Raw genomic sequence first — 21,949 nt, forward strand, 5'->3', positions numbered from 1 at the left:
TGCAGACTGTGTTCTGTTCTTTACTCAGTGTCTTTTCTTATTTCCTGCTTGTTTCTTACCTCCTCTTCTCTGCTGTTGCTGTTGCTGTTGACCGCCAAACCCACCGAACCCACCAAAACCTCCAAAATTAAATTGGGGTCCTCCTCCACCATTATTTTGCATAAACTGTCTCATAAAATCTTGTCCAAACCCGTTAAATCCACCTCCACTATGTCCACCTCCTCCAAAATGCCCACCTCCACCTCCACCTCCAGCTGACGCCTCATTATCGTAAGCTGCCCTCTCTTGCTTGTCACTAAGCACTTCATAGGCAATATTAATATCTTGCATCTTCTCTTCAATTTGTTCCGGAGTTAAATCACCTCCTTTATATCTATCAGGATGATATTTAAATGTAAGCGCTCTGTATGCTTTCTTAATTGCTGCATCGTCTGCATCTTTTGGAACCCCAAGTATCTTATAATAGTCCTTTCCATCTTGCTTTGCTCTTTGATGTTGTTGCTGTTGCTGCTGTCTTTCTTGTTGCTGTTGCTGTTGCTGTTGTTGCTGTCTTTGCTGCTCTTGGAACTTCCTTTGTTCTTGCTGTTGGAAGAATTGTTCAACTTGTGTCCATCTTTCCTGGAAAATATTGGTATGCTTAACGTTATTAGGGAAATGTCCCATTCTAGATTTGGCTTCTTGATATTTGCCCTGTTTAATCAACTTGTCAATCTCCAAAGCATATTTAGGGAAAAACTTATCGTCATCAGGAATCTCCTTACAAATATTATTACTACTTTTTATTTTACCCAGTCGTATTCCAGCCTCACAACCTAAACGTACAAGGTATTTCCTAAAGTTATATTTTGTTGGATCGGTTTTCAGGGAGTTTATAAAAGATTCATATTCCCCAATTAAGAACTCAAAGTTGTTGCTAACCCCTCTAGCCAAACGGACCTTGTGTTTGGGTTCAAAAAGTAAAGTGTAAAGTTTGCTCCATTCGTAATCTTGAATGACATCCAGTGGAAGATCACCAGTAAAGTCATAGACATATTCTTGGAATATCCCATACTCTTCCAACAGTTGCAACAACAAACTTAAACGGGAATACAACTTGGAAAGCTTCCCACAGGCAGCATATTCAAAGTCAATTCTCATACACGACTTAATATATTTCATAGCCACATTGTATTGAACATTACCATATAATAAATAATTGGACAACACTGGATACCATTTCAAGGAGGGGATGGACCCAGAAGACTTGATGATCTCCTTAACATCTTGAATGATGTCACTAACATAACTTTCAGAGTCAAAGTTCCCCAATGAACAATGATAATGTAGTTCCCAAATTTCACTATTGGAAGTCGTGAATGGAAGGACTTGATCGTTCAACACTGCTAAACACTCACCATATTTGTGGTCAGCCAATAGGGAACGACTCTCGTCAGTAGCCCGTAATACCTGAGATACAGTGGTTGTAGTTGAAGGGTCATTGACGCCCAAAGCATCGTCAAACCGTCCTTGGTCAATATAAAGTTTGGCCAATGAGCTCTTGGCTGAGGCCATATGAGGGTCCAATTGTAAACACCTTTCCAAGTCTTCAATGGCTTGCAAATGCTTGCCGAGGTTAACCTCTATAAGAGATTTCTTGAATAATATCGATACCAATTGATCTACTTCTCCCATCCCCTCCAATTGCCGGGTAATGGAGTCATAGACATTAAGAGTGTTAAATGATATACCTTCACTATCAAAGGCTCTGTTGGCTTGGTTAACAAGTTCTTCTACCAGTGTTGCTAGAACATGTCCTGCGGCGGCTAGGACCACTAGATACCCGGATAATTTCATTATACGTTAGAAAACACTCCTAACACGAGCAATGTATGTCAGTTATTAACAAAGAGGTGAAAAATACATTATATTGATCTGCTGGCAAACTGCATATATCATTTCCAGATCACGATCGTGCAATTACCAACATACAAAGCATATGATGAATATGAATTATCATTACTAATATTAACTCTACTTAAACAATTTGGCCAATGAAACCGCACCTTCATCACCTTTAGACATCACCTTAGCAACTGCTAGTTCGAAATCTTCCTGAGTAACATGAATTCTGCGCTCACGTAATGCAAACATACCTGCTTCAGTACAGACACCTTTAACATCAGCACCTGAACAACCATTCATCTTTTCAGCAATTTTACGTAAATTAATACCTCTTGTTAAATTCATGGAACGAGAATGGATTCTTAAAATATCAGTTCTGGCGGTTACTGTTGGTGCCGGGAATTCAATTTTCCTATCAATTCTACCTGGTCTTAAAAGGGCTGGATCTAAAATATCCAATCTATTAGTTGCCATGATAATTTTAATATCTTTAGAACTTTCAAAGCCATCTAATTGATTTAATAATTCCAACATTGTTCTTTGTACTTCTGAATCTCCACCTGATGATCCATCAACACGTGAAGATCCAATAGAATCAATTTCATCCATAAAAATAATTGAAGGTGCATGTTCTCTAGCCATAACAAACAATTCCCTAACCATACGAGAACCTTCACCAATATACTTTTGGACCAATTCAGACCCACTTACTCTAATAAACTTACAATCAGTATGATGAGCAACAGAACGAGCAACCAAGGTTTTTCCCGTACCAGGAGGACCATAAAGAATAACTCCCTTAGGCTGAGCTATGCCCAAAGATTCAAATAACTCCGGATGTTTCACAGGTAATTCAATCACTTCTTTGATTTCTTTAATTTGCTTATCTAAACCTCCAACCATATCATAAGTACTATCAGGAACCTTTTCAACCATCATCAATGATACCAATGGATCAACCTTATTGGGTAAAATTTTGTGCAAATCATAACTATCTGATTTCAAGCATACTCTAAGTGTTGGGGTTAACTTCTTAATGTCAATATCCTTAGTAACATTAACAATATATTTCCCTTCAGGATGAACTTTAACCAATACCTTTGTGGTCCCCATAACTTTAACCACTTCACCTACAAATGACCCTGGCTCTTGTAACAACCGTAACTCTTCCTTTAATTGTCTGACTTTGGTATTCAATTTGTTTCTTTGAGCTTCCAAACGACGCAAGTTGAGTGTCGACAGTTGAATCTTGATTTCTGTATCTTGGATCTGTTGTTCAAAATACGGCTTAAATCCACCTTCGTGGACATATGCCTGGGTTGGGACGGCGATAGGCATCTTTGGTTCAAGTACGTTGTATTACGGTAGCAGTAGTAGTGGTATGTTTAAAGTTTGCCTTCAAACTTAAGTTGAATCGAGTCGAGAAAGTCGTGCGAGGCTCATATATGTACTAGTTAACTACGCCTAGTATGGTGATCCTAATTCCACTGTTATGCTTACTAGCATGGGTATAACAGTATAGGAAAGAAATCAAGAGCAAGTATATAGTAGAGGTCAAACTTAAACTATTTTTGGTGATATCCTTAACAATTATCCGGTAGCGTTAACTCCCGACACAAGACCTCATATAACTGGTTAAGCACCGGCACACGCATAATGAGTGTTATGGTGATGATCTATTCATGAGGCCAGGTTCTAATCTACTCAAATAAGTACTATGTAAATGTACGGTATCATGTAACAACTACCAGGTACATGATAATTGTTATATGATAACATATGTAAGGTATCTCAATTAGTTTTGTATTAGTGTGCACACCACAACTATAATTGGTGTTCATCTGTTTCTTCAAGGTTAGTACCATAATCTTGACAGTCATCTACGCATATGATTCTTATCGTTCTTCTATCACTCGTGGTGCCAGCTTTTGCTTATCAGCACTTCTGCAAATGCTACTGTCTGCCAGCGCAATATGATCCTGTATCATTTGTTGCGCCATTGAGTCTGTGCAATGAATGTACCAAGGAATACTGTCTAAGTAACGATGTTTCTGGGAATTGTACGGAACTTAACATTGTGATATCATGCTACCAGGTAGAGCTGCTCAAAGATTCACTTGTTGTGTATCTGTTTGTTGGAATCACAGGATTACTTTTGATGTATGCTCTATTTATTTCCTATCGTCGTAGAGAGAGATAAGGCGACTTTTGAACAACAATCAACAACAATGCCGGTCGTAAACATCAACTTGACCTGAGCGACTTCAACACCAATTGACCACAGTGGCATGGGATCAAAAGGTTTGACCATACATTACGGAATTAAAGCAAGACGATATAATATAGCATGCAGAGGGCTATCATGTATTACATTGCTTAGAGCAAAGCAAACATAATTGAGGCATATAGAGAAATTGACCTTTTAGTGGTACTACTATAGTCTAGAAACAGTATAAAGCGGTATATTAGAATGTAATAGCAACACAAAAGTTGTGCAAGAGCAATACAGTACCAGTGTGAAAGCTGTAGCAGTAGTAACAGTTGTCACTGCAGTATCTAGTGGTGTAATATAATAGTACGACAGTAGATTAGTATCTTAATGCAAAACAGTAGGTATACTCGTTATTACGTCATACATACTGTTACCTTACTGCCATAAGTTATAGTCTATACCCATACCCAATTATACTGTGAAAATACCCAAACTCAGCGTAATCTACAGTACAGTACGCACACCATACCTTTCTATTTTCCAATTAGTTAGTGAAAAATTTTCGCATCATTATCCAGCCGCGCTACCAGACGGCACTTAGAAAAAATTAGTACTAAGGGATTTTAAAGAGGGAAAAGCAGATGGTGGAAATACCTTTTATGCTATTTAAAAGTACTATTGCCGTTAGCATTTAGCATTTTATAGCAATAGATATCGACGTCTAAACGAAGAAGACGCGATATAAAAAAGCTTCCTTTCAACCGGTGGTGTGGAAAAAAAAAGTAGTAGATAATACTAATCTTTTTTACTAGTTCCTTTCCCCCACGTCAAAAAAAGAGAGGCGATCCATTGATTTGGCTTCTACCGAAACTCTTTATTAAGAACAGGTTCCGTCGCTTCACGCTAATTGGATATCATGGCTGATTCCTCAAAGGAAGAGGGTTCTGTACCCGATATTACTGGTGCTAGTGCTGCTGGTACTTCTACCACCAGTAGTGCTAGTGCTGCCAGTGCTGGTACTCCTTCCAGTAAACAAGGATATCCTCAGCATCACAACCAAACTACTCAATACGGCAACAACTATGGCTCATATAGTGGAGGATCTGGTCACTACTATAATAAGAACAGTAGCTCTGGAAATAACACCAACGGTGGTGCCTCTAATACCAACCCATATACTAATAAGGGAAAGCATTACACTTCTAATAGACAAGGTGGTGGTTATAATGGAGGGTCTAACCAAAATACTGGAAATACCTCCCTAAACTCGTCAACTTCCGGTAATTCTAATGGTGGTAACAATGCTAATGCTCCAACCAACAATGCTTCTGGTTCTGGTTCTGGTCCTAACCAGAATCAAAATAGACCTCATTTCAATAATAGAAAGAATTACCAATCAAAGCATCACCATCATCAGCAACAAAACAACCAACAGTACAATGGAGGCAATGTCTATAACCAATATCCTGTTTATCCTACCAATTTACCATATTATTATTATGGAGTACCAATGTACCCCTCTGGTCAGCCACAATATCCAGTTATGGCTGCAGCTTTGGCTGCCCAGCAACAACAAGCTCCTGTGACAAGTCCTAACAATATTTCTCAGGCTCCTTCAGGTTCAACTGCTGCTGGCAACTCACCCATGTTGGCCAATGCTACTACCAACACTGGAAGTAAGATCAAAATCACAGATAAGGAAGGTAAATCTATAGATTTTGATGAAAAGAAAAAGCTTTCGTCATCATCTACTCCTCAAAATTCTCCTATTCCTTCAAAACCACTGTTTGTCCCTACTCCAGTGGTAGATTCAACTTCGGTTCCAGTTTCTACTCCTTTGGCTGAGCCGGCAGCTGCCACTCCAGCTAAAACTGCTCCAGCTAAGACTGCTGAACTTAATAGTGTTGCAGAACAATTCAAGAGAATGGTTATGGCCAAAGCTGCAGAAAAGAAGGCCGCGGAGCAGAAGGCTGCTGATTCAAAACCAAAAGTCGCATCTGAACAACCTAAAGTAGAAAAGGATGAGCCAAAGGAACAACCAAAGGAAGAACCAAAGGAACAACCAAAGGAAGAACCAAAGGAACAACCAAAGGAAGAACCAAAGGAACAACCAAAGGAAGAACCCAAGGAAGAACCAAAGGTAGAACCAAAGGAAGAACCAAAGGAAGAAACTAAGCAAGAGCCAAAGGAAGAACCAAAGGAAGAACCAAAGGAAGAACCAAAGGAAGAACCAAAGGAAGAACCAAAGGAAGAACCAAAGGAAGAACCAGAACAAGAGTCCAAACAAGTTCCAGTTGAAGAAACAAAGGAGATTTCAATTGAAGAATCGAAGGAAGAATCAACTGAAGAATCCAAGGAAGACACAACTGCTGTTGTCCAAGAAACCCCCGCATCTGAGATTATTGCTTCTGAAGAGACTACTAATACTCCTACTACTACTACTGAAGAGAAGTCTGAAGAGACCCCTGATGTTGTTAAGAGAGTGCAAATATCTGAGGAGCAACCACAAGTGGCTGAATCAGTAGATGAAGTTGAATCTGAAACCCGTGGTACTGCTGAAGGTGAAACTGAAGAGTCTACTTCATCATTCAATACCACAGACTTTCTCAATAGAGTTCAAAACATAGCCCAATTTATTGAAGACCCCGTTTCTATGTCATACCCTGAAGGGTTCCAAGCCGTTGATAAGAATCGTCAATTGGCTTCCAAGAAGTACCGTTATGATCCTCAATTTTTAATGCAATTTAAGGGTGTTGTAACTTATGACGTTGATGCCGAATGGAAGGCCAAGTTAGACCTGTTGGGTATTAAGAAAGCTGGACCTTCTACTGGTGGTGGTAGACCTATGAATAAAGGAGGTAATCTTGGTGGAGGTAGATTCAATTCGTTAGGACGTGGAGGTCAATTTAATGAAAGCAGACAAAACTCTCGTAGTGGATCTAAGAAGAGAGGACCTGGCAATGGACTGTCAAGAGACAAATCTCGTAGAGGTGGAAACCACAGTAGAAGAAGAGATAGAGAATCTAGAGGAGATGAAGAAGAAGCTAAACCAGTGGAAGAAGTCAAACCATTGGAAAAGCTGGCCAATAGATGGGTCCCCCGTTCTAGAGCCAAGAAGGAAGAAACAAAGACTCATCCAGATGGATCTGAGATTCTTGAACCTGAGGATATTGAACGTAAGGTGAAATCTTTATTGAATAAGTTAACGTTGGAAATGTTTGAACCTATTTCTTCTGATATTTTGAAGATCACTGAACAATCTAAATGGGAAGAAGATGCTAAGACTTTGAAATTGGTTATTCAATTAACCTTTGCTAAAGCCTGTGATGAACCTTATTGGTCATCAATGTATGCACAATTGTGTGCACGCATGGTTAAAGAAACACCAGATGAAATCAAAGATACTACTAATATTGTTAAACAAACTGGTGAACCCGCTAAAGGTGGTGATTTAACTAGAAGAATATTACTTGCAACTTGTCAAACTGAATATGAAAAGGGCTGGGTTGATAAGTTACCTACTAATGCTGATGGTTCACCATTAGAACCGGAGATGATGTCTGAAGAATATTATCAAATGGCCACTGCCAAAAGAAGAGGTCTTGGTTTGGTTAAATTCATTGGTCACTTATTCATTTTAGGGATGTTGAATGATCGAGTGATTGTTGGATGTTTGAAAGATCAATCATCCAATATTTTAGATCCGCTGGAAGATACATTAGAAAATTTGGCACAATTATTACAAACTGTTGGTAAGAGATTAGATGGTATAAACTCCCAAATCTTGGAGATTGTATTCAACAATATTAAATTGATTTTGGAGAATGTTAAATTGTCCTCAAGAATCAAATTTATGTTGATGGATTTACAAGATTTAAGATCAGCTAGATGGATATCCAAGAAGGATGATGCAGGACCCAAGACCATTCAAGAGATTCATGACGAAGCTGAACGGAAGAAACTAGAAGATGAAAAGGTATCGATGGAAAGAAGAAGAAAGAGGCATAATGACCCCAGAGGTAACTCTTCAAGAGGTGGATCATCTTGGGGATCTGGAAACAACAATAGCAACAACAACAATAACAACTATAACAACAACAGTATGAAACGTAGTGATTCAAAAGTTCCATTGAAGGGAAGTGGAGACTTTATAACTGTCCCCACTTCCAAATCACAATCTTCTCGTGGTTCGCCTGCTGTTGATTTACAAAGAGAAGCTTCCAAGAGAACTGATTCCGTGGCATCAAATATGTTTGCTGCTTTAGGAGATCATCATGATGAATCTGACTCTGAAGAAGAAGTTGCTCCAGCCAATGATGCATAAAGTTAACGTTAACGTTTAATTATTTTTTGATAATTTTTTTCATTCCTTTCTTTTGCACATCTTTATTATATCATATTATATTACATTTGTTTTTAATTAGACGTAAGTTCCTTTAAAGAACAGTTTAAATCGCTTCGAGGTATGAGACTGAATAGATTCTACATCCGTTGATCCGAGTACCGTCTGAGGAAGTTCATCAACAGTACTCTGAGATTTAGATGGAACTAATGGTGGAGGTAGCGAGTGAACCGTTTCGTTATCTTCTGATGGAACCGCCGTTGGTTGTATGGCCATTGGTGGTACCCCAATTAGTTCTATTGGTTGTACCCGTGGGTTCACCATATCGCTTAGAGTGATGGTCTCACGGTTCCATAATTTCCGGCGAATCACGTGATACTCTATCAATTCCGGTTCTCCGGAATAGATCACATTCAATATAAAAAATAATACACTTATCATCAACTCCAACATCACCATACACAATGTATTGCATACCCTTTCAACTATACCAAGGTAGTCTCTCCATAGAAAGACAACTTCGATCAAGTAGAAGAGACTTAGAGCCACTGAATGAGTTAAGTACTTCCAAGTGGTTTCAAATAACTTGTTTAGGAGTTCTATGGTGTTGGAAACAAATCTGAACCGAGGTATCTCGACCCCAGGTGTTTCGTTGTTATCAGATTGCTTTAAGTCAGGTTGATTCAACATAAGGAAGACGAAGAAGACGAAGAAGAACGTAAAGTGACTTAGAATTAAACGCCATGTTTTGGCTGCGAAAAAATAATACGGGCGAAGGACGTCGTGCCCATACCGATAATGCTGAATCAATAATGTCGTCATATATACATATTTTCCTCTTCTTCTTCTGTCACAGCTTTGATCTCAAAACTAAGACTATTCTCATCTTCCCTCTTCTTCAATATCAGTTCTAGTTCCTTAATGTTCTGCTCAAGGGCGACCGTCCAATCAGGTGAGCTCACAATGGTAAAATGATCATTCAGTTGTTGATTTTTACTTCCAACTGTTTGAGCCTTCCAGTACTCGATTAACCCCGGCATTAACACTATTGGATCGTCCATATTTGACTTGGGTGCTTTAAGGAGCATTTCAACCACATTGGCCAAGAGCGAGCCCAGGTCTACATCCGCGTGATGTAAGAGTTGTACCGTCGAGACCAAATTCATCAACTTGGAGTCTTCAACATTAACGTACTTTGCATTGAACACCATGAGATATTTGATAATGGAAGAGATTGGTTCCTTTCTCTGAATCAACTTCTGAATATAAAAATTGCTCATTATCAAGAAATAATCGTCCCTCTTGTAGAGTTGATCCAACAGTTGAAGATCAACAGCGTCATTGATCTCAGCCTCCAATTCTAAGTCACTGTCGTCAGAAACCTGCATCTGCAAACTAAAGTCCTGCTCGTCATTGGCTGCAATAGTCTTGTGCTTGAATTCATCATATATAGTACTCTCTCCCATAGAAACATATGAACCGGTTCTGTCGTCTAATAGTTTGATCTCAAAGAGCAATTCCAGTGGTTCAACATCAACATGGTCATCATTGGGGGTATCTGCTATTCCCTGTAGTTTATGCCTTGGAGGTCTCTTACAAAGACAATCACCAAGATTCTCATAAAATTGACTAATATCATCATCATCACCTTTATCCACTTCAGCTTGAGCAATACCTTTGGTTAACTTCGTAAGATCGCCAATATTAACCACTTGGATTTCAGTGTTAGGATCCAAAGTGTCGCCACTGTACAAACTACTCAATAACTCAATCAAATTGATACATTTCCTAGCATCACCATCACAATGGCTGGCTATAGCTTCAACACTCTCATTGGTCAATTGCAATACCCCTGGCTTGTTGGCCATTCGACGGCGGACATTCTCAAACACCATTGCTCGATTGATGATCTGGTGTAAATCAGATACACTAAATAAGTCCAATTCAATACATTGACATCGTGATAAGATTGCGGGAGCTAGACGGGTAATATTGGTGGTTGCTCCTATAAAAGTAAAATCTCCAGCTTCAATGTACGGTAACAACAGGTCTTGTTGTGACTTGGAAAATCGATGTATCTCATCAACAAACACAACAACTTTTAGCAATGGTTTATTATTATTCAGTTGTTGTCTCTTTTTATTTTCATTGGTTATGATCATTCGTAACTCTCTCAACTCACTCACAGTAGTATTGGTTGCTGAAAGCTCTAGAAACACATATTTGGCCTCTTTAGCAACCACTTTGGCAATAGTTGTTTTACCAACTCCTGGAGGTCCATAGAAAATTAATGATGGTAGATACCCTAATCTGATGAAACTGGTGATTCTACCATTGTGTTCTGATCCAAAGAGATGTTTCTGTCCGATATATTGATCTATCGTATTTGGTCGTATCAATTCTGCCAATGGTTGCAGAAGAACTTGCTTCATACCATAAAATAGCCAATCAATGCTTTCAATATAATATAGCCTATCACTAGCCTATCAGTCCCTCTACCAATCACATAAAGTGTATCTCTACAGTAACAACCTAAAATCGATAAAGAAAGTGACATGAAATATTTGATTTGGATTCGCACAAAATTGGTTTTGCGAAACGGTCATCTATACATCTATACCAGCTATATCACCCTACAATACAACGGAAAATAATACTGTACATGCTCTTATAAATACAAATTCTATTAACAAAATGAATGAATCAATGATGATGTTTCCGCGGGCTTTAGAGGATTTATGTTTTCCTTTTTTTATCGTTCTTATCTCCTCCATAGAGCCCGCTACTCAAAGACGAACTCATTTGTCGTTTCTTGGTGGGATCTTCGCTAGACACAGTCTTCGGTGAAACTCCCATTGCATCTAACACTGAGTCTTCTCCTAATTGTTGTTTGGAAGGCATCTTACCATTGGCAATACCATGACTCATTGAGGGAGTATTGTTGTTACTTCCATTATGCGAATGAGCCTTTATCATTTGTGAATTGCCCATTAGATTGGACTGAGACGTAGGACCGTTGTTGTTGCTGTTGTTGTTGCTGCTGCTGTTATTATTCTCCATAAAAAGTTCGAGTGCTTTGATTGGAGAACTAACATTATTCACCACAGAGAACCCCATCAATGAACTCATGGATGACATCACATCACCTATTTGAAGAATCCGCATAGCTTGATCGGAAAGTCCACAATTTACTGCATATTTGTATGCTTCCAGCATCTTATAAGCCTCATGGAAACTACGAGAACTTGGAATGCTTTCCAACACATCAAAACTCATCGATCCATGATAATCGGTACAATTCAATTCAATCCATTCAATCTTGAAATGTCGACTCAATAATATTCTGCATGAGCCAGAAACATTAGCCAATGATCCATCCTTATAAAAGAATGTCATTGATAAGCTTGAAAATATGAAAATTGAACCATTATTTAAAACCAGGTGTTTTACCCCAGGTAAACTCAAGCTGAATTTAGCAACTGTTTCAGCAGATATGCATGAAAGAAAAAACTTGGGAAGTGCTGAAGCTGGTAAATCATACAGCTTAGAAGATCCGGTCTTATTGGTTAGGGAACTTATGGGACTATTACTGTTACTGTTGCTCATTGGAGCACCTTGACTAGAAGAATATTTCGTAGGTGCCGTAGTCAATTTGAATGTTGAAACTGGAAGACAGTAGATTTGAATCACTCGCTCCCAATATGTAAGACTCGATAAGTTTTCAATAGACTCATTGCTTATCAATTCTATCAAGTCCAAAATTCGTAATACAGCATAGTTCCCAATGTTCCGTTTAACAATCATAAAGTTCTTTTCCTTTTCAGTGATATTGATGGAAGCACTGCTAGAAGAAGTTCCTGTTCGTTGCAACTGTGGGTAATTTTGTTGCTGCTGTTGTTGTTGTGGGGTTTGCTGCTGGCCCTGCTGGATCTGTGGATTCTGCAGAGGCAACGGCCTTCTTAATAAAGCGGGTGACTGTCTTGGGTTCATTCCTGGTTGTGGTTGAGGTTGGGCCTGCTGTTGTCCTTGTTGATTCATTGGCTTCATCATTTGATTCATTTGTTGCAGTTGTTGAGATGGCATCGACGTGGCTTGCTTATTCACGATCTGAGGAGTACCCATTTGCATATTATTGCTATTATTGTTGTTGTTGTTATTATTGTTCACAACCCCATTTTGTTGTATCATACCCGGCATATTCATGGGCAAGGCCTGAGACACCGTAGGAGGAGTGGCACTGGTGCCAGATTGAGGAGGACCCATTCGAGTCTGGTTTTGGGAAACGGGTCGCTGCATCATCCCTGGAGGTCCTTGGCTCATCTTCATATTAGGATTTAAGTTGGGATTTGAATTAAGTTGCTGCTGCTGCTGGGGAAAAGTGCCTGGCTGTGCATTGTTACTATTCGGAAGGGGAGCAGAGTTTGGAGCAGGGATGTTGGTATGTCCAAAGGCATTGATCTTCTGCATTCCCATAGGCATTCCATTGGCACCTATGCCTTGGCTTGAGGTTCTTTGTATTCCTGGTCGTCCGCCACCTGGATGCTGTTTTTGTTGTTGTTGTTGTTGTTGTTGTTGTTGCAGCAGCAGCAGTTGTAGCTGGCCCTGTTGCCGTTGAGAAGATTCTTGCATCAATGGTGACCTTTGATTTCCTGATGGCATTTGCTGTTGCTGCGGTTGCTGTTGTTGCAGTCCTATACTCATTTGTCTTTGCTGCTGTATTGCTATTTGTCTTCTTTGAGCATCGTACATAGGCTGTTGTTGTTGCTGGTGTAGTACAAACAGTTGGTTCCCTCCCGGTATCTGCTGCTGTTGTTGTGGAGGCTGTGGAGGCATCCCGTTCATGGTCATAGGCGAGCCAGCACTCATAGCGCCCTGAGACATCAAATTCGGATTGGAAAGACGATGGTTTTGTTGCATTGCTGGGGGCAGCTGTTGTGATTGCATGTAACCCATTTGTTGCTGTTTTTGTTGATGTTGATGTTGTTGCTGAATAACTTGTTGTTGCTGTTGGTGCTGCTGTTGTTGAAACATGTTCATGAGCTGCTTTTGCAGACCCTGCTGCAGTCGCTGTTGCTGTGGTTGCTGATGTTGCTGCTGCTGCTGCTGTTGTTGTTGTTGTTGATTGACATTGGGCATGTACGGTGACATTCCATTAGCAGGGCCCATCGACATGTTCACACCACGCACATTCATATTATTGTTATTGTTGTTGCTGTGGTTATTCCCGTTCCCTGAGTTCATTTCAACGATATTAAGACCGAGGGTGCGAGTCAAAAGGTACTTAGCCTTTGCCGTCACTCGTCCAGAGTCAAAAGAATGGAAATAGGGAAACCGTCAGAACGATTTAATAACTGTGTGTCACACTAGCGTTTTTGGCCGGCAGATGATGTTAGTGCTTTCTTAGGAGTGAGGAGCTTGAAGAAGTCGATTGGGGAGTTGTTTCAGCAAGCGACCAGGTAAACTACTGACAATTACTGAAACCTTTGATTAAGACACAGAATAGTAAACTTTAGACTCCTTTCGATTAGCTCTTGAGCACACGTCCACGACCTTTGGAATGAATACGGTAACGTTTAACGATGGACCATCCAAGGAGAAGGTACAGTGTTTTTATCCTTTGGTGATGAAAACCGACACCATATTTTTCAGATGGTCCATGTACAGGCCTACAGTAATTTGAGATGGACCACAGGATAGGGAGGGTGTTTTACACTGCTATTGGGGCATGAGCAAAGGCAGTAGATGTGATTAGTATGTTCTTATATGTTATACATGACTTGTATGTTGTAGGTTACGTGTTGTATCTTCTATGTGTATGTATATAAGTGTGTATAAATGTATATACGTTGCAACTGATTGTAGTGCGAGCTGGTGCAAAAGGCCCATTAACAGTACAATGGTCACAAATTGCATTGAAATCATAGTTAGTGTAACATATTGTACCTTCTAACAGGTATTGTACAGACAGGCTACATCTATTGTGTATTGGAGTAACAAATCCAACAAATAAAGCTTTGTACAGTTCAATTTCTTATTGTATACAACGGTAAAGATATGCCAAATATAATTCCACTAATATGTCGCTCATGTAGATTGGTTCAGTATATTATTCGTTTGTATATTGTGACGTTTGTTCAACATTTATGTAAGAGAACAACGTAGATGCAATAGACCAGATTGTGCCCACAACACCGACTACACAATACTTGCTTCCAAAATAAGAAACTCAGCATGTACAATACCATGGCTGATTCCATATGTACAGCGTATATATTTGGATCAAGAAGTTTCCGAAGCCTACAATGCATGTACTTGAATGTTTTCTTTCAAGAACTAACCAACCACCATCTCTGAGAGACGAATGCTAGAATAGAATTAGTATAATAGACCGTACGTTTAGATAAGACAAGGCTTCGTTCTATGTGAGTACTCAAAGTTTAGCCGTGGAGTTCGCACATGCTCAAGTTAATTTCCTTTACATTTGGTTCCTTCATGTTATACATGTTGGGAAGTATAAGCGGCATATTCAGCCCCTATTATGACATATTTGACATGTAATCGCATACATTTTAAACTGGAGTTGAAACTCAGTATGATGTATTTCCTTGGTCCTATGCTATAGGTAGACTAATCGAAACGGGACTTTTTAAACTTTCGTAGTAAATATCAGTCTGGTACGCAGTAAATATCAGACTGATCTAAGGTAACTAGTATTTACATTTAGAAGTAGGTTCACTTCACGTTTATAATTTCCAGAAGCCATGTTCATCATCATATTTCTATACCAGTGTACTAAGATCCATTCTCTTCTCGGTTATATGCTAACACTGAATTCCCCTTTAATGTAGAGACATTGTTCACATATCTCATCAACCCTGGATGGCTCAATTGAGGTCGTATAGGCAGCAATGACAGAATTCCTAACAGGGATTGAGATCCCAGTCTTGGATCGACACTTCCTTCTTTGGGTTGAATTTCTCTTGTTTTGGCAGCTCTTCGTTTAAGCAATTTGTTCAATGTATCTTGTTTCTCTTCTTCAAGTTGCTTGAGCTTGTAGTTATGCCTTCTTCTAGCATTTTCCGCTTTACGATGAGCAGCTTGTTCTTCTGTTTCTGTTCTTTTTTGCTTTGCATGGCGACCGTAGTTATCTCCAAGTTCCATAAACCGTTTCTTCTTGACTGGTGGTGTGCCTGTCCCGGTTTCAGTGTCAATATCATCGTAGTCTACGCTCTCTTCTTCATTTGTATCTTCAATGTCTTCCTCCATGTATATTGCCCGTTGTCTCTGGGTCATACGTGAAAGATCTTGATGGTTGTCGGGATCGTATTCGGGCTCTTCGTCACTTAAAAGTAAATCATTTTCAAGCAAGTCTAACTTATCAACTTTAGGAACCTTTTTCTTGACTCTACTCTTATTATTATTGTTTGATTTGGTGACCCCTGTTTTAGGAGTAGCGTTATCCACTTCGTCTTCCTGTTCATCTTCATCGTCTTCCTCATCTTCATCAAGCTTGTCGTCATCTTCATAGTATGACAACTGTTGTCTTCTTCTAAACAGCCGTCCTCCTGGAGGTACTGTAGGTTCGGAAACAGGTACTTTGTTAGTTCTCGAGGTAGGAGCGGGGGTAGCTGCATCTTCTTCATCTTCTTCATCATCCTCAGGCATTTCAAGGTCATCATCAATATCATCTGGATCTTCAATCTTATAACCAGTTTCATCATCACTAATACTTGGAATCTCTTCCTCGTCTTCGTCCTCTTCCTCAGCATCATCACCTTCATCTTCATCGTCTTCATCGTCTTCATCGTTGTCATCTTCCTCTTCTCCTCCAGTCACACCATTATCAACAGCTGTAGTCTCATCTGCATCGTGTTCATCATCATCTTCTTCATCATCTTCATCATCTTCATCATCATCATCTTCTTCTTCTTCTTCTTCTTCGTCTTCCTCTTCTTCTTCATCTTGCACTTCATCGTCATCAAGTTCGTCATCGTCTCCTTCCTCTTCTACTTCGTCTTCATCGTCCACTTGGTCCATAGACTCAACATCTTCTATCTCGCTATCATGTACCGAGCGTGCTTTAGCCATTTCGGTCGCAGTTACTTGCCAATTGCAGTGAGTATCGGATGAAAGTGAAAGTGTTGATTTGACTCAACTCTTTTGTTTCTGTGGCTTTGGTCGGTCATGACACAAAACAGGGAACCGATACCGAACGATAATTACTACACTGAAAACCAACGAATAATACTACTATTAAAATAATTACTAATAACAGCTTCAGTATACCTTATGCCATTCCTGACATGTACATACCCTTTATGGATCTGATACTAAGCTTTGTTTCACTCACAAGATTGATCGGCCGTTTGGGTTCATTAGAAACTGCAGAAACATCCGGCGCAGGTTTCGTGAACACTGTATCGTAAGCAAAATAAGTAGAATCAGCTTTCTTTCGAAGATTCTTAACTGCTATATCAGCAATGACATACAGAGGCATCTCAGATACCAGGTAACTCTGACATTGTTTGTCCAAAGTATCAGATAACATGGTCAACTTATTCTTTAGTGCCACAAGGGATTTGGTAGATTCATGACGTTGTTCTTTAGCAACCTGGTGCTTACGATCAAGATAGCTATCGTCTGTTTGGATCACGGCATCAGCACATAGGCTTCCATTTTTGTTCATCGTAACTATTGGAATATGTTCCACATAGCCAATCATCTTTAAATAGCCATCTCTCAATGCTGCACGTAGATGTGTTGTTAAGCCTAATGTTCTTTCATTCTTTGTCTCCAAAAGTCTCTTTATAACAAACCAACCTACTAAATATGCTCCTATGGCTGTTAAAGCTGCTCTATTACTTAACTTGATAAAATACGATAGCAACCGCGAGCGACGTCTAACATCAACATAACTACTAGCGTTGTATGCTGTTTCAGGTATAGTCACCACGGAGACCATTATATTTATAACTGATGTATTGGAGAGGAAGAATTGAGTGGATAGTTCTGTCCATTTAAAGTCTGGGGAAGTTTATTTTGTTCCCAGGGCCGAGGTTCGCGGATGGGACTTGTTTCTCCTAATGTAGTAATTAAAGTCTGGTATAATTAAGTCTTGTTATTCCTTATGGTTGCCTACATTGGGTGGTTCTAGGTATGATAGTTGTAATAACACGTCCCAGTAGTGTTAATACTAAGGAGTGATTCCCTAATTCATCTAGTTATGCACTGAGATTGATCTTATTTCTTCATATTTTATGTACAAGCTAATCTATAAGGTCCTCAAGGTTGTGAACAACTGAAGGGGGTCTACGACGGTTCCTATGTTGTTGTGGATGTGGCAGTAAATCACGATCACGATTTCTATTGAACGAGTTGTTTTTTCTGGTTCTTCTACTATCGTGTTGAGAAGCTATTCGCACAGAATCAACATCAACACTCTTGTTTCGATGTAGTTTCTGAATCTCATCTTCTATATGTTCCACCAGTTTCTGTCTCAGTTCAACTGCTCCCAACTTTCTTTTTGTTGCTCGCTCTGCAATCTTGGTCTCTTCAGCATCATTTGGAACCCATTTACTTCGAAGAATTCTGCGAACTGCTTCAGGACTAACATTATAATGGTTAGCAAGTTGCACGGTCTTTAACAGAGGATGATCCTCTTTTAAACTTCTAATATCGGCCATCTGCTGTCGACTGAGCTTCTTTGTAGGCTTCCATTCACCATATCTGTGCTTATGGGCAATATCCCGTTTCTGCCATTGGGGTAATCTTTGTTCTCGGGTATCGTCTGATTCTGCCAATAACTTTTTATATTCTTCCGCTGAAAGCGGTTTCCAACTCTTCGTGGACTTGAATCGTGCCTGCACGACTTGTCCTATTCGTTGTAGCATGGGATACGTTCTGCTGTGTGATTAATTCAAAAGACAAAAGGGTGATGAGCATCTCGAAATTTTATATATGGAAATTCATCTGTGGAGAGTTGTAATATACAGGAATGAATAAGTCTACTAGGTCCCAAGCTTCTTTTAATATAAGGCTGTTTTATACTTACAATGGTATAAGAAAAGTTTGAGTAGAAAGAAATAGGGGTTATGGTTAGATGACATAGAATTGACTGTGTTATACTAAGTTTTTTTAGACGGCAAATACGAGGAAGACGATTCCACTGCATATCTCTGTGTGGCATCCTACCACGCATGAAGACCAGATGCTCTACTTTAATGATATTCTAAATAACTGTACACTTCCTTTTATCTAGCTCAAATATGTAAGTACGCATATATATCCCTTATGATACCATATTTATGTTGAATATCTTAAGGGGTGGTTTCAACGCCCTCTAAGGTCGTGTCCCGTTACAGCTTCGACATCAACATCGAAACCTGTCAACCTTAAACTCAACCAACACCAACAAAGTCCAATGATACGCCACACATTCTCCTCACATTTTAACCGTTGTTACATATGAATTTTCTTAAGAAAGCATTTTTTGCTTCTGAGAAGTCTGACGAATTGTCGACGCTTCCTTCGGGCCGGCTTTATTTAACCCGGTCTCCGAACTCTCCTAAAGGGGCCAGGGAATGTTTATATAGTGATGCCTGCGCTACTATTCGTCAAACCAATACTCCTTACTATTATACGTTGATGGTGAGTCGTATGTATCAGGAAGGAGAGCTAGATGCCAATGGATCAGAATATGATTCGGATGAGGAGGAATCGGACTCTGATCTAGGAAGAGGTAATGGTGACTCTGCTAATCGTATCGCAAATGGTCATAATGATGAATGGAGCTTCACTATATCGGAAGACCTACAGATATACAGTTTTACCAATGAAGATGGTACTAAGGCTATCAGTTGGAACGATTTGAATGGGGATTTTGGTGATAGATTTGAGTTTGTTATTGATGAAGAAATCAAATATAGTGACATTGATAGTTTCCTATTAAGTTTATATAAGTGTGTTTATGAGCTGAAGTATAACGAAAGCTCTATGGGTATTGAAGATTTGAATCAGTTGCAGGAATTTATTTTGTCCCCAAAAGACTTACTTAACTTGGATAAGTTGAAGAAAGATATGAGTGATCTTGATGCTGTTGAGAAGAACTCTCCTAAAAAACCTTCAAAAGTGTTTTCTGACGACGATGACTATGAAGATGACGAAGATTATGATGACGATGAAGATGACGACGAGGACGACTAAGCTTGGATATAAACGAAATTGTCACATCAACACAGCACCCACGCAGGAAGATAATAACGATGATGATGATAGTCAGCGAGAACTTTTTTGGTATCCATTTTGAGCATCTTAGTGCTGAGTTTGCTTGGGAATCAATGTAAACAGAATGTGCCAAGGACTTACATTTCGGTTTCCTTAAATAATAAGTACAGATAAGTACTTTCTAGGCTAGAAGCGGGTCTGAAGACTGGTCCTGAAGCGATAGCTGGACTGCAGCTATTCATTTATTGGGAACGTTATCCATGCTATCATTAAATATTTTAGCGAAACACGCTCGACATATCCCCAACACTGGTGCGCATTTAGCTTTGTAAGCTATAATGCTGAGCCGTCTGTTTAATTAGATAGAACAAGTTTTATATATATACATGATAAAACAACAAGCAGCGTAAAATTAAACTGAATAAATAGATAATTAAACAAATACCATTACCATATTCTAAACGCCCTCTTCATTTCATCCCACCATATTATTCTAAATGCTTTCATTTTATGGTTTAGAGTAGGCAGGTAATTCTCTATGGAAATATGGGTTAATGGAGGTTTTTGGGTCGGATCAACATGATGTAGAGGTATTCCATTTATCCGAGCATGAATACGTCGCACCCATCGATGAAACGCAGGAGACGTTATTAACTTGTTATAGAGATACCTTTCAAAAGACGCAAAGACCATTGATAAAGAACTTATTAACAGTAATGACACTTTACCATCAGTTGCTACCACTTTGAAGAAGATGGAGCTTTTCCTTCTCTTGCTTACGTAATATATTAGGCAATATTCGCGATCTTTATGGTTGTCGTTGAAATTTATCTTGACACCTAAAACTAAACCTAACACTATGTTACTCTAAAGGAAACAAGATCTGGAAAAGTACAGGTACAGGATGATTACAGATAACCAATTGAACAGTCTTGCATTGGGCCTTGGGTTTGTGTCGGTGGTATTGATTATAGCGTATCAGTTTCTCACTGTGAACGCTAAGAAGATTGAGTCTTCTTGAACGGGTCATAATATGATGACATCAGGTTGATAGGGATATACTTGTATTGTTGTACGGCTATAACACAATTTATATACGTCGAAAGAATTCATTCTAATACATGCCTACGCAATTTCTCCGTATTAAAAAGTTATCTCTTGTGTTGATGGATGATGGATCAACACTTTGCCAGCCACATAGTTTAATATATTACTTTTCCCTAAAATGCACTCGGTATCTATGTAGTACTCCTCCGTGGTAGAAGTTTCATGTTTTGGAATCACAAATATAAAGTTGGCAAGGAGGTTGTGAACAGTGAAGTGCACTTCTAAGATTGGGTAGTTTATACTCTTACCATAAAAATTTCCCGATTGGGAATTGTAATTCCACGGATTAAGCTTGTCTCCACCTTAGTAATTGAACATTGTAGTTCCAGTTGGTTAAGGCTTAGGTTCCGTGTACATACAATCTAACTTGGCACAGTATATAACTCATGTCGGCAGTTGTAACCTGATCCTCTTACTATGGAAATAGGAGAAAAGTACGAGTTGTGTTGACACACCTTCGCTTATTCGTATTATTCTCACTTCAGCGCAATTATTGCAATCTTGTATGCAAGTGTATGTAAGTATTTTAGTGGTACCTTCGTGTTATTAACGCTTCTAAGCATCCGACTCGGCTGTGCTTTAAAGGGGTCTTCAATTTTTTCTTGAAATTTAATTGTCTTTTGAACCGTTAAATCAAAGACGTTGATGCCAATTTTATTCTTTAGCGTCGTCAAGAAAGTCTATAACCTTCTGGAGTACGTTTCCAATTGAGACGTTTTTAGGTTAGCAAGTGTCAAAAGTTTTCTTGTACAGCTTTTTTGATATCAGTTTTGTGAGATCTATTTTTGCATTTGTGTAATTGCGGTCGGTACCTCGTTGGTTAGTTGATCCGTTATCAGGTGCAATTCGATTTACCCATTAATTTCACATTACTCTATCAGGTGCTTTGTAGTGGTGGTTTCTTGATGATTTCGATACCAAAGGGTGTAAATTTGTAAATGTATGTACTGCATTTCATGCAATGCATATGTCAATTCTATTTTAGATTTACAATTATTGTCCCACTTTTCTGTCACCGCTTGCTACCAGGTGCATATGTTATGAGAAAGAACAAAAACGGGAGCGCACCTTTTTCAATGCTGAATAATCAAAAATATCCCTGGATATCTATGATGTAGAGCTCCACCGGTTAATGCAGCCTAGCCAAGACAGACATTTTACTTTTATTGTGGTCTCCTCCCCAT

At 39.2% G+C, this 21,949-nt stretch overlaps 8 protein-coding genes across 8 annotated transcripts; 2 read left to right on the top strand and 6 right to left on the bottom strand.

The window, feature by feature from the left end:
* Positions 1–24: 24 nt before the first annotated feature.
* Positions 25–1,833, bottom strand: JEM1 (Jem1p; the record flags this gene model as incomplete). Its single annotated transcript, XM_043193723.1, has 1 exon — positions 25–1,833. The coding sequence occupies one exon, from the start codon at positions 1,831–1,833 to the stop codon at positions 25–27; it is 1,809 nt and encodes a 602-aa protein (XP_043047142.1).
* A 177-nt stretch (positions 1,834–2,010) lies between these two features.
* On the bottom strand, positions 2,011–3,219 carry RPT6 (proteasome regulatory particle base subunit; the record flags this gene model as incomplete). The annotated part of the gene is made up of 1 exon (XM_043193724.1): positions 2,011–3,219. One exon carries the CDS (start codon positions 3,217–3,219, stop codon positions 2,011–2,013), a length of 1,209 nt encoding a protein of 402 aa, XP_043047143.1.
* Positions 3,220–5,009: 1,790 nt separating this feature from the next.
* TIF4631 (translation initiation factor eIF4G) lies at positions 5,010–8,417 on the top strand (the record flags this gene model as incomplete). Its single annotated transcript, XM_043193725.1, has 1 exon — positions 5,010–8,417. The coding sequence occupies one exon, from the start codon at positions 5,010–5,012 to the stop codon at positions 8,415–8,417; it is 3,408 nt and encodes a 1,135-aa protein (XP_043047144.1).
* Positions 8,418–9,253: 836 nt separating this feature from the next.
* On the bottom strand, positions 9,254–13,379 carry KQ657_002988 (uncharacterized protein; the record flags this gene model as incomplete). The annotated part of the gene is made up of 2 exons (XM_043193726.1): positions 9,254–10,812; positions 11,234–13,379. The coding sequence occupies 2 exons, from the start codon at positions 13,377–13,379 to the stop codon at positions 9,254–9,256; spliced, it is 3,705 nt and encodes a 1,234-aa protein (XP_043047145.1).
* Positions 13,380–15,227: 1,848 nt separating this feature from the next.
* Positions 15,228–16,523, bottom strand: KQ657_002989 (uncharacterized protein; the record flags this gene model as incomplete). Its single annotated transcript, XM_043193727.1, has 1 exon — positions 15,228–16,523. The coding sequence occupies one exon, from the start codon at positions 16,521–16,523 to the stop codon at positions 15,228–15,230; it is 1,296 nt and encodes a 431-aa protein (XP_043047146.1).
* Positions 16,524–16,722: 199 nt separating this feature from the next.
* On the bottom strand, positions 16,723–17,397 carry PEX17 (Pex17p; the record flags this gene model as incomplete). Its single annotated transcript, XM_043193728.1, has 1 exon — positions 16,723–17,397. One exon carries the CDS (start codon positions 17,395–17,397, stop codon positions 16,723–16,725), a length of 675 nt encoding a protein of 224 aa, XP_043047147.1.
* Positions 17,398–17,701: 304 nt separating this feature from the next.
* On the bottom strand, positions 17,702–18,325 carry RRG9 (uncharacterized protein; the record flags this gene model as incomplete). Its single annotated transcript, XM_043193729.1, has 1 exon — positions 17,702–18,325. One exon carries the CDS (start codon positions 18,323–18,325, stop codon positions 17,702–17,704), a length of 624 nt encoding a protein of 207 aa, XP_043047148.1.
* Positions 18,326–18,899: 574 nt separating this feature from the next.
* On the top strand, positions 18,900–19,637 carry VID27 (Vid27p; the record flags this gene model as incomplete). Its single annotated transcript, XM_043193730.1, has 1 exon — positions 18,900–19,637. The coding sequence occupies one exon, from the start codon at positions 18,900–18,902 to the stop codon at positions 19,635–19,637; it is 738 nt and encodes a 245-aa protein (XP_043047149.1).
* Positions 19,638–21,949: the final 2,312 nt, after the last annotated feature.

This window comes from Scheffersomyces spartinae (genome assembly GCF_019049425.1).
Source record: "Scheffersomyces spartinae strain ARV_011 chromosome Unknown scaffold_26, whole genome shotgun sequence".
Taxonomy (NCBI): domain Eukaryota; kingdom Fungi; phylum Ascomycota; class Pichiomycetes; order Serinales; family Debaryomycetaceae; genus Lizanozyma; species Lizanozyma spartinae.